Genomic DNA, 13,094 nt, shown 5'->3' with positions numbered 1-13,094 from the left:
GGTTGTGGTCCTGTGGCTAGTGTCTCGGACTCACGGACTGAAGGTCTGTGGTTCGAATCCCACTCTACCCCAACTTGATTCCATTTTCTAATAGTGAGTTATTTACAACTCGTTGAAAATGGCCCTCAAAATTAAATATTTGTTATTGTTTGCATTGAAGGGTTAAAGAGAAGCCCTTTCGCTGTATTGCATAGAACAAAAGCGTTCAAAAAAATTTGTTTGGTTTTTGGTTTAACAATAAATGTGTAACAGACGGTTATGGTTTGCGCTTGCTGATTTTTGTATTGAAATATGTATCCTATGTATGTATATTTTTATCCCCTATTAAATAATTTTAAGCTTAGTTAGTTGTTTTTTAATCTTGTTATTATTATTACATCCTTGCTTACTTCATTTATTCGCATAACTCGTTCATAAAGATGGCGTTGTATTACTATGATAATACGAATAAATAAATCGATATTTTTTTGTTATTCTCTAACATGTGTTTTGCAACTTAAAATAATCCGTGTGTAATAATTAATAATTGTCCGCTTCCATTTTTTATGAGGGTAGGTACTTTTTACAATGACTGAATTGTCTGGCGTCTGGCAATACCAAACAGCAATTCGAAGTAGCATTTTCTTCCACTTTCCCGCCCGTTGAATGACAGCGCGGGAAATCGTCCGCGGCGTTGACTGACGTCACATGTAATTGCCGGCCGCGATGATGAGACTGCTCGCCGATTGGTCACGATGTGTTTATATCATGTTTAATAATATTTGATGTTTTAAATATAATGTCGGTCAAATGTCCACATGTTGTTAAATCCGTGGTCCAATTTTCATTACTTATCTCATTAGATGAGTAAAGTAGGTTTTAAAAAAAATACTACCCTGGCAACACCAATGAAATGTCCATTTTGTTTTTTTTGACAATCTGACAGATGGAAAAATGATTCAATTTTTAAGTAATGCATTTGCTACTTACACATGCATTTGCTAATTACACATGAAATGTGATCCCATCCTGTTTTTTTTTTTTATCTCAGCAGTATTTCTACATTTTAAAACGCCACAACACGGCATATTTGAATTCAAATCAAGAGTTGCCTACTGAGTGACGTCTACAAAGAATCTAATGGGTCAAAATGTAAAACTACTATTTTAAGGGTAGTTTAGTCGCCTTCTGTTTGGTTTCCACATTTTCAGTTTAGAATTCCAAAGGGTTTTGGCTGGTTTAACATTCTTCCACAAAATAATATGTAACTGTATATGCCCATGATATCCTTGCTCAGATTAACCTTAATGTACCTCACCGCACCAATGCTGTCTTTGCTGTGGGAAATTTTATAACCAAAGTCGGATTCTTTTCCCCTCTGCCAAGGATCCTCAGAACAGTTTACAAAATCTCACTAAACAGTACTGTTGATGTGTTCCTACTGCAAAGACAAGCATTCAAGAAGCAAGCGGTGTTATCACTCCTGACTTGAGATGACACAATGGCCATGTCTGTCTAGATCACACCATCAATATAAGTATTATACATTTAAATTGTTTCTACGAGTGCTTAGGTTAAGTTAATTCATTGTGTTATTTATCATTAATGCCAAACTATGAGAGCTGTCATAAGCCTATCAGTTGGCTTAAAAGAATAATAATAAGAAAACTTGGTAAGTTCGAAAGTATAACCTTTGATATGACTTGGGCTAGTTGTATATATTTTGTTTATTCAAACCTGAAATATAAAGCCTTTATAAAACCTTTTCAAGTTCATAAAAGAAGGTCAATGTTGCATTTTTCACACATCTATCGTTGTTATGACAACAAGGGTACCTACTACGTACTGTGCAGATAGCTGAGAAACAAACCACTGTTACGGGCTATTATGCACGTTTACATCAGCAAGCTCCTGATAGCCCAACATCTGCACAAATACATACATATATATAAATATGTCAATTTTACAGATAATATTATATTCATCCAAATACTATCAAGATATAAGTAGAAATTATAAATACCAACAATGACAAGCAACAATAATTTGATATTTACTAGACTACTGCTTTGGTGGCGTGACCATCTCAAGGCAGTTCTCGGTACTCAAATCAAGAAGGTTTTTTTTTCAGAAACAATTTGAATTATTTCTTTTTGAATCAAGCAGTATGGTGTTATATAATATACTATTTACTCTTAATGTAATGTGTTCATTAAGCGATAATTCATTTTTATATTTAAATGGTAATCAAACAATATTTTTTCAAAAGTGATTAATGCATGTTTTCTCTTTTTTCCAGGTCGAACTTATAACGATTTGAACCAGTATCCAATATTCCCCTGGGTTCTCACAAACTACGAGACAGATGAACTAGACCTCAGTCAGCCGTCCAATTACAGAGACTTATCTAAGGTAAAGATCTCTTATAAGCAGAAATCCAAAGACCCCTAGAAACCCCAAAGGCTTGCAGAAATCCTAAGACTCGCAGCAAAATGAATATTCAAAATACTACAAATCACAGATTGTTCCAAGTATAGAATGGCTAACACAAACAAACAATGAAAAGTCATCGTGGTATTTCAGTACGCACAGCTTACGCAGTAATATGTGCATTCCTATTCTGAAAACTATGTGTCAGTGCTATTTAAGCTCCTGTCGTCACTGTGACCTGTGTAGATCTATTGTGACAGGTCCCCGTAAAGCCCAGGTCTTTAAAGAGCCTGGCTACTGGGTGGAGGGCAAATATTTTAAGAATTAGTAGAATACCAATATGCACCAAAAATTTGTACTTTTCTTTAAGCTAGTTAAATTCCATCACAATAGGTCTTCACAGGTTGCAGTGATGTCAGGAGCTTATATAGCACTGACCTCCGCTTTAAAGATTAAGCTAGCTAAGTCGTATCTTCAGATGATTAACAATCAAGCGTTCAATTTGATTATAATTTAGTACCAAATTTTGCAGTTTAATTACTTTCACAATACGAAATTCCTTTTATCTAAAAAACGTTTTTTTTCGGAAACCAGTCATTCGATGTCAAGTTTAACTAATTTACTTATAAACTAATTTAAATCTGACGAAAAATTCACTTCATGAGTTTTTAGGATTTGAAACATGTGGATGCATGGGTGCTCCTACCCAGTTGACTTTTGAAAACGACGTTGTGTGTTTATGTTGTATTTATTACATGATGAATTGATGAGAGAGAGTAACTGCATAAACATTAGTAACTGATCAACTGAACTAACTACATACCGGAGCTGAGTGATGAACTGACTGTTTAACTAAGAGTGTTACTAATTATATATTGTCCAGTGTTCACTTTACTTCCTAGTGGGAGCTCGATTTCGTGTGCTATTTCTGTGGCTGACAGCGATTTACTTTACCTTTGACCTAACTTTAGCTAACCAACTATGAAACTAACTCTACCTTACTAGGTCTGATCTTACTGTCTGTGTTTCATTTCTTTAAAGTCAAAAGTACTTTATTCTGTACATACTGATGCGGCGCTGAGAAAAACCGCCTACCTAAACTCCTATTAAAAATTTACTCAATTCAAAATATTTTGCTTTCATTTTACCTCTTTTCCATGTTTTATAAAATAATTGAAGACTTGATAAGTTTTGGTGGGCATTTTCGCTGGGTTATTTTTACATATTTAATACAGCAATAAGCATTATTTTACTGAAAAATATTACCTTGTTTTCCTTCTTAATTAAAATACATTTTTTCCCCTTTTTAGTGGTTTTGTTTATGTTTTATTCCAGCCTATTGGAGCCTTAAACCCAAGTCGACGAGCATATTTCGAAGAGCGCTACAACACCTGGGAACATGACTCTATTCCTCCATTCCACTATGGAACCCACTACTCCACGGGTGCCTTCGTACTTAATTGGCTAATCAGAATCGTAAGTACTCAATCTGTTTATTAATTCCTTGTAACTTCTTATAGTGGAGGTGGGTTGCGCACGGATCGATGAGTGGATCAAGCCAAATAGATAAAATGTATGCACTGTTTATGAATTTTTTTAAATTGGTCTGTATAAATTGGTTATGTTTTTTATGAATATTTTTGTTTTTTATTGTTTATTATGTTAATTATAATTAGGTTAATTGGATTAATTTACGTTTTTTTATTGTTATTATTGTGTTTACTTTGTTAAATAGCTAATCTTAGGCATGTTTCACATTTTGTAAAATGTTTCCCTCGGCACGGGACACCCCAGTGAGGAAACATTATTATGTATAAAAAAAAGAATACAATCAATGTAAAAGTATAAATAAATAAATTAAATAAATTAAAGAAGCCTTGTTGTCTGTAAAATGAAACTATAAACCATGTCTAGGAGAGAAAGACAATATGGAGAAAGACTATTAAATGTGAAGAAATGGTGAAGATGGTTCTTCCACCTGTGGAATTATACTCTACAGAAAATCGAACATCATGGCCACTCTGAAAATTTGACATTTACAGTGGGCTGGTAATATTGAAATAATATGTTATTTCGGTTTCCTCGAGGTATTGATTAAGCCAAGACGAAGATCGAAAATACAATGAAGTTAAGCTGTTTTCTAGTATAGTAGTTGGTGGAAAAAACTGTTCTGTAAAAAGACGTTATCTCTTCTTTTTCTTGCGGTGCCTAATCAGGTCCCCCCGACGTTGGCGATCACTACAGCGAAAGCATCTCGGTCCTGCGCTACTCCGAGGCCAAGACAACTGCTTGTTGGATTTACTCGCCATAGTGATTCCTGGGAAAAGTTGACCAGAGTGGTTTGCCGTTGCCTTCTCTGGTGGATTTTTCTGCCAGGGTTACCTTCCCTTAGCTGGTTGGTTCTGGTTTGGAGGCGCCAGAATCTCGCCTTTCATCCTCTCGTTATCAGCTGTGATCACAATGATACGAGTGTGATCCCATTGCCCGGAGTTCGCGACCTGGACGCTAACAAGTTGGATTCGTTGGCAGTATTGCCGGTGGAATGCAACTGGGCATCCCTTAATGAAATTTTTTAAAGATGTCATTTATTATGATTATTATTTATACAACAATTATTGCAGTTAGCATTACTTTACTGTTTATTTAACCTATTACGTAATGTAGACTGTGAATATCAGGTAGAATAACATTACGAATGACAAGTTCATGAATAGAAAGCAGATAGCTGCTAAACTGCCGATGTACAGAAAAACATGCCTGTATTATATATAGATATGAATTTCCCTATTAATGGGTTAAATACATAAATGTATTTATGTTTTTTTATGAGATTTTTTGTAATATTTTTCAGGAACCAATGACCACGATGTTCCTAGCTCTCCAGGGAGGAAAGTTTGACCACCCCAACCGATTATTCTCTTCCATTGCACTCTCTTGGAAGAACTGCCAAAGAGACACTTCTGATGTCAAGGTATTTTTTACTTTATTCTCAATTAAAGTTCTTGATTTTCACAACCTTTCATGTACAAATAGTTGTTCCTCTGGATTCTTTTTCCGTCTTTTGTTCAATCTTCTTGGCTACAACAGACATTATAATAATTTACATTGCCATCATTGGTATCAGTAATTTTTTCTTGTTTTTGTAAGACATTTGCTGTCAACGATGGTGAGGTGTTTTCAACCTTTTTGTATATGTCTAGTACTTAATAATGCGAAATTGGACAGGTCAGATTAATAAGGACCGGTTGCACCAAATAAGCTGTGTTTGATATTCGTTTTAAAGAACTAATGAGGGCGTCTTTACAATAACAACTTCTCCAAATTTGCAAATCACCTAATCAATTTTAATCATTGCTTGAATAACGATACAGGAGTTAAAATCTTACATTCAAATAATAATGTCTTCAAATTATTTCTCATTGGAAACCTTTGACAAATAAAGTCCCTTTAATCAATAGATAATCAAATAACTTTCCAATGTAGCCCACTAAACGATTTTTCACTGTAATGGCCACCATACATACCTAGTAAATTCAAACTCTTATCTTCTTCCTCTATCCTTTGTTTTTTCTGTTGTTTCCGCGAAATTAAACATTTAAAAAATTACAACCAGTGCATATTGGTGTTAGCGTTTAATAGCAGGTGTCCTGCCCTATATGGGATTTTCGTGTTAATGTAATTAGTGTCCCGATGAAGAAACGGATATGTCTCTAAACCGGTAGACAAAAAATTCAAAACATAAAAAAAAACTTGACTGGTTTCATTGCAACTGATCTTAACAACTGACCTGTAATTGACTTGTTTGCTGTTTTGTTTTTTATATATGATAAATGTAGCTTTTGGTTATCGAAATAAAAAATAAAAAATAATAATTTCAATATTAGCATAAAAAAGGATAAATTATTTGGCAGGGCATGTAGAGATGTCATTGAAATATTAGTTGTAATTATTTGTCTTCTTGCATGGTAGGCAAAATGCGCTGACCATTTAACCACGAAGCGGACGAGGTCTCGAGTCCAATTCCCGACATTGACATAAAATATTGATTTAAATAGGTGTTTTTATGCGCACTAGAATATTTCATGGTGGACCTGAAACGTAAGACTGATCATCTTACCTTCATGTAACAAAAATGATCAAGGTACACTGCGGTTGGTGCGCCATTAGGTGTGGAAAAATAATGACAATGATGAAATATTAATTTCTTCGCCCCTTTTCTCTCTTACAGGAATTAATACCAGAGCTGTTCTTCCTTCCGGAAGTATTGGTAAACGGATCCAACTTGAGACTCGGAGGATCAGGTTCTGGAGACGTGCAACTTCCTCCCTGGGCTTCCTCTCCCGAGGAGTTCATCCGACTGCACCGCATGGCCCTGGAATCTGAGTTTGTCAGTTGTCAACTCCACCAATGGATAGATCTCATCTTTGGATACAAGCAAAGAGGTCAGTTTGGGAATTTGGGAGTATAAATGTCTACTGAATTAATATTGTTCCTTAAACCGAAGAAAAACTTCCTCTACAGCAGGGTGGTTTCAGACTGGAATAAATTGCCAAGCCCAGTTGTCCTTTCCATGGCGGTCAACCAAATTAGATTTTTTTTTAAATGCAGATAAAAACCACGAGGTATAGGCGCACCAGCAAAGGCTGGCCTGCCTACAACAAAATAATAATGATTCTTTTTATTACTTCGCTTAAAATAAAAAAAAAAATCATTTACACTGACTAATTTTAAAACACAACTGCTTTTTCAAGGCGTAAAATGAACTTCTTTTAAACTAAATTAAATATGATTTTTTTTAACAAAAAAATAATATCTGCGTTCCTATGATTTTTTATTAATAATTTCATAAAAGGTACATGTTTTTTAAAAATTCTATACATATCTACTTTTATACATCTAGTAAATGTTATCACTGTAACTCTCCAAAAAAAGAGACTAACTCTTGTGCTTGGAGAGTGACTTAAACTGTTGTAGTTGTTTTTTTTTTTTTTTTAAAGGAATAACCCGCTAAGCCTCTATTTTGAGGCTTGTCAGCAGGTGGGATAGAGGGGATATGGAAGAAGGTAATGAAAAATACACCACAACATCCAGACCAATTGAGAAAAAAATCTTTCTTGGATTTTTTTAACTGGCGGGAATCGAACCCGCGACGCCAGTTTCACAGATAGCCGTCTAACCAACTGCGTTTATTTATAAGAGTTTATATAATTTTAAATACGAATACATGAAAGAAAAAAAAACAGGAAATATAAAGAAAAATCATAAAACAATAATACATTCATACTAATTAAAATTTAATGTTTTTTTTACACGTGTTCAAAAAATTTCTTTAGATTAACTTTATTTACTGATATATTATTTTTAATAGTTTTTAGTTCATTGGGAAGATTACTCAATTTACTCAAATATTTCAATTTTGCGGCTATTTTCAACGAGTTATGTAAAACTCACTATTAGAAAATGGGAATCAAGTCGGGGTAGAATGGGGTTCGAACCTCGGACCTCTGATCCTTGAGTCCGCAACACTAGCCACGGAACCACAACCCTATTCAACCTTTAGCAGTAAATACATTTGAGATACAGATTCACTCAATGCAATTCGACACACATTGTACTTCTAGAGTTGAAACATATTTTCTAATTAAACTTGTTGGTTTTAGGGCCCGAGGCAGTTCGTGCCACCAACGTGTTCTACTACCTAACGTACGAGGGCAGTGCGGAGCTGGAGAGCATTGTGGATCCGGTCACCAGAGAAGCGGTTGAAGACCAAATTCGGAGCTTCGGTCAGACACCTTCGCAGCTTCTCATGGAACCCCATCCACCGAGGAGCTCTGCTATGCATCTGGTAATTTCTTTTCAATTTAATCATCCTTGTTTTGAAGCTTTTGGTAACATGTGGCGACTTTCTGTCCCTAAAGTGTAAGGCCCAGACTTAATAGGAGGTATATTGGTGTAGCTAAAGTATTAGCAACTACTACAGGGACATTTGCAGTTGTCCCGCAAATAAGTGGTTTTAAGCTTAATATTTGAAGCGAAAAAAGGAAGAGACAATAAATTTAGGTGCATCAAACAAAATTCAAAATACTTGATTATTGTCATTTTTAATAGGTTAACACTAGTAATTTATTTATTCTGTATACGGCCTAAGCCAAGTACAACAGTTATATGAATAAACATATGTACAAGAAACTGAACAAAAATAACATAAAACTATGTAGCGAAGATGAACAAGGATAATAAAATAATAATTATTGATTGATTTGGTGTTTATTTTGTAGAACTCTATGGAGTAAACTTACAACATAAGAAATCAAACACTGATTTGAGTCTACTGAACACTTTATTTTATTTTTACAAATATAAAAACAAAAATTTCGTCACAATTGTTTCGCCTTGTTAGGGCATTTTCAAACGAATGTGAAGATTAGATAAGTTGAGTGTCCTTATATAGTTATATAATTCAAGGTACTTAAGTAAAAAATAAAAATAATCTTATGAACTATAGCATGTACATTAATCATAATTGAGGGAAACACCAATAGTTAAGGGCAAGGCTAAGTGTTTAATAGGTAATGGGGAATTTAGTTATTTATATTTGAATTTCGGAAAAAAATATAACAAAGTAAGTATTTATTGACATACATGAATGTATTGTGAGATAATTAATGAAGTTTTATAGTTTTATAACATCAAAACAATTGTCACGAAACTTTTGTTTTTATATTTGTAAAAATAAAATAATGTGTTCAGTAGACTCAAATCAGTGTTTTATTTCTAATACTATAAATAAAATAATGGACATATAAGACTTTGAGCTAAATAAAATAAAACAAGTGTAAATGTGAAAATATGGAGAAGGGACAAGCCAGGGGAGGGACATTTATGGTGTATTTTATTTTTTATCTTTCAAAATATTTATATTTTTTTAATGAAACATTATGGTCCTTTAAAAAATACAATCTTTTTTCATTGTCCTAGATTAGGGTTGCCATATTTTGCTTGGGTCTGATCGGGACGTTCTGGAATACGGACATGTTGTAAAAAAAAGGGGCAATTTTATAACGAATGTTCAGAAATATAATAGAAATGTTTTTCTTAGATTTTATGTGGTGCTTCTTGCGGAAGAAAGACGGCTGTCCATGTTTTTTCTATGATTCCAAATTAACATATTACTACAGTATTGATAATACAGTCCCTGGCAGCAGACGATATTTTTTATCGATCCTTTTCACTGGGCCAACATCAAAGATATAACTTTTTCCATTAGGGTTTTATGAACAGGAATGGAACTAAAATACTCGCTCAATTTCAAAAATGTACAAAAAAATCATTTTTCTTTCACAGAACCTATCAACTTACACTATATCGAGGCAAGATCAGCTTCTATAAAGTTCTTAAGATATATTTATTTTATTTTATTTTATTAATTTTTCACGCCCATAAGCCTTTTACATACATGAAAGTTATATAAAATATGAGTATATAAACAACATTAAATTGAAAAAATACAACATAAAGCAACAAAAGATAGAACAGTGTTAAGAAGTAAAGTTGGTATAAAAAAAAGAAGATGAGTATATAAATAACATATATTTTTAAAAATACAATATAAAGTGATAAAATATAGAACTGTGTTTAGAAGTTAAGTTGGTTTTAAAAATATTAATTTCTGAAACCATTTGCCACCTTATTTTCACATTCATTGTCCGTACGGCTGTGATTTTTGTTGATTAACAAAGTTGTACTGTGTAAGTTTAAATCGGGACATTATAGGTTTCATCGGGACGTCGGGACAGAGGGCTCAATAACGGCGACAGTCCCGATATATCAGGACGGATGGCAACACTATCCTAGATACATATATTGAAAAGCTTCATCAGATCTTCACCTTGGGCGGCGACGAACTGATGTAGCATTATCAGACACCTAGAAACCCAAATTAAAAACGTCTCCAGGAGGTGACAGAAGAAAAGCAAAGACATCCTTATTCAGATATCTATCAAAAATTTAAAACTACCACGCCCAAAAGACAATCATATTTCTTAAATCCATTATGTTCCCAGAATCACCTACTCAAAATAAGAACCTAGCATCAATCTTTTTAAAACCTGGCATCATCCTAGTCAAGACCTATTAATCACATAATATGAAAACCATCTGATAGTAAAATAGTAATGTGAAAATTATGTTATATGGTTATGTTTTTCATTTGCAGAGTCCGATGATGTTCGCTGCCGCGCCGGACGACGTCTGCATGACCATGAAGCTGCCCTCCAACAGCCCGGTGTGCCACGTGTCGGCCAACACCTACCCCCAGCTGGCCGCGCCTGGCGTGGTCACCGTGAGCGCCGGCCACCAGTACTGCGTGCACCGCTGGCGGGGGGGCTGCGGCGGCGCCGGAGGGGGCGGCGGGGGCGCAGGCGCGCCCGGAGGGCCGCCGCCGCCATACGACATGCAGGGACACCACGCGGCGCAACCTCCCATTGCGATGGACCCCGTCATTGGTAAATAACCGATCTGCTTTATTTTTGTATAATCTGATTTGCTTTGGTTATTACTGGGGTGGATAATGCGTCAGGTATCTCCATCTAACACATCTGCTATTTATGAATTTCAAATTCCTCCAGGAGACCATATTGCTAGCCAGCACTCACGCCGTCTCCCATGTAATCCCACAAAAAAAATGAAGTGAAGATTAGTCTACTTCACAGTCTTGTAGTTAGTACATTTGTCTTGCCATGATGATAATATAATAAATAGTTGATTATCACCAAGTTAATTATTATTATTATTATATTATTGAATCGTAGCGATCTCTCATGCAAATGTGTTGTCAAACTATGAATGGTAGGTGCACAAATGTCGAGATCTAAGATTGAGATAAGCATTATGGACAAAATCAATTAATTTAACAACAACATTGATTCACAGCCCAGGGTGGAGCAAATGCTCTTCAGAGGCGCCACCTTGGAGACAACTTCAGCCAGCGCCTGAAGACACGAGGGAATTGCTTTGTGACCACAGTGGACTCACGTTTCCTCATAGCTTGCGGCTTCTGGGACAATAGCTTCCGAGTATTCTCTACGGAAACTGGTAAGTTTAATAAGATTTGACTATATCTTAATTTTAAAACATAAATTCAATGCCAACTGATTTCGGAACATTCGGTTCCTTTGTAAAAATGTAAAAATAAGCTAAAATAAATATTTTTCAATTTGACCAATATTGTACAAAAGTTTGATGTACCTAATACATCTGTTAACATGTATTCTAACTACTAAAATCTATTACTTACTACTACTACTTAAATCCACAAGATTTAAATCATTTAATATATTGGCGGCCTTCGTGGTGTAGTGGTCAAGACGCTTGACTCACGCTCGGAAGGTTCCGGGTTCGATTCCCGGTGAGAACACAAAAATCAAAATGATTTTTTCTCAAGCCTGGGTGTTCTGTGATGTAATTCACCACTGTAATTGGGCCTACTGGCCTGTAGTGGTGCAAAAAAAAAAAAAAAAATGAAAAATGAAAAAAATATATGTATTAAAATAAAATCACTTTGTTTTTATTAAGAACTTTTTTTTTAAAAATAATTTGACAACCAACTAGTTTCGGCAATACTATGCCTTCTTCAGGGTTAATTATAAACTAACATAACATATATAAAATTTTCACAGTGAGGGTAGAGTGGGCGTGGCTATGGGAGTAGAGAGAAGAGGGGGTTTGTGTCCTGGATTTAGGGAGAGAGAACATATTTAAATTAGGACTATTACTAAGCTTTATTTGATTATTAATAATATTTATTTTTTATTTTTATTTACAGCCTTTCTAATCTCCAATATTTCAAAATAATCAAGTGCATATCCTTTTTTGTTTGTGTGTAAAATTTTAATGCCATCTTCAAAGTTGAATGAGTTAGGATATGTTCAGCAAACTCAGAAAAATTATTGTTTTTAAGACATCTCATATGTTCTTTAACTCTAGTTTTAAAAGTACGTGATGTTTTTCCTGTGTAAAATGACTTGCTGTCATGGCACATCAACTTGTAACTACTAACTAGTTGGTTGTCAAATTATTTTTAAAAAATATCAGTGGTACATAAAAACAAAGTGATTTTATTTTAATATATTAAATAATAATGTTCCACAAAGTAAGTGCTTCAAACATCAAAAATATTTCAATCATTTGTCTTTTATTTCTAATCAGAATCAGAATAATAAAAATGCATGAATATGTTTTTTTTTTAAACAATACCATAGATTTACACGATATATATTTTATCTTCCAGCTAAAATTGTCCAAATAGTATTTGGCCATTACGGAGTTGTCACGTGTGTATCCCGCTCCGAGTGCAACATCACTTCGGATTGTTATATTGCCTCTGGTTCTGCAGACTGCACTGTCCTGTTATGGCACTGGTAAGCTATTTTTATTTTTTTTATTTGAAAATTTATTTATTAACCTTACGGATGATTACATTCATTTTACAAAAATAATGTATGCATTTTTTATTGATACTCTGCTGTCAAAATAATATTTTTTACATCTTTTGTAAAGGCTGTTTGAGTCTTTTGTTTAGTTTTGTCTGGTAGTTTATTGTATAATTTCAGTTCTTGGTTTATTAGTCTCGACTGTCATTGTCTTGTTTTAGAAAGTTGTATATGATATTTTTCTGATATTCTCGT

General features: G+C 34.3%; 1 protein-coding gene across 1 annotated transcript in view; it reads left to right on the top strand.

Annotated features, from left to right (window-relative positions):
• LOC148281709 (neurobeachin-like) overlaps positions 1 to 13,094 on the top strand; it is a gene marked incomplete at its 5' end in the record, with an annotated part of 431,612 nt that overhangs the window by 410,022 nt on the left and 8,496 nt on the right. Inside the window, 8 exons of the mRNA XM_088226282.1 lie at positions 2,279 to 2,391; positions 3,745 to 3,885; positions 5,261 to 5,380; positions 6,638 to 6,851; positions 8,070 to 8,254; positions 10,625 to 10,913; positions 11,341 to 11,502; positions 12,698 to 12,827. Coding sequence (XP_088082408.1) covers positions 2,279 to 2,391; positions 3,745 to 3,885; positions 5,261 to 5,380; positions 6,638 to 6,851; positions 8,070 to 8,254; positions 10,625 to 10,913; positions 11,341 to 11,502; positions 12,698 to 12,827 — 1,354 coding nt within the window. The remainder of the gene's footprint in view (positions 1 to 2,278; positions 2,392 to 3,744; positions 3,886 to 5,260; positions 5,381 to 6,637; positions 6,852 to 8,069; positions 8,255 to 10,624; positions 10,914 to 11,340; positions 11,503 to 12,697; positions 12,828 to 13,094) is intronic.

This window comes from Micrasema longulum, unplaced genomic scaffold, assembly GCF_059751315.1.
Source record: "Micrasema longulum isolate JH-2025_06_02 unplaced genomic scaffold, ASM5975131v1 h1tg000418l, whole genome shotgun sequence".
Lineage (NCBI taxonomy): Eukaryota > Metazoa > Arthropoda > Insecta > Trichoptera > Brachycentridae > Micrasema > Micrasema longulum.
The sequence above is the reverse complement of the archived record's forward strand: the minus strand, read 5'-3'. Positions and strand labels throughout refer to the sequence as shown.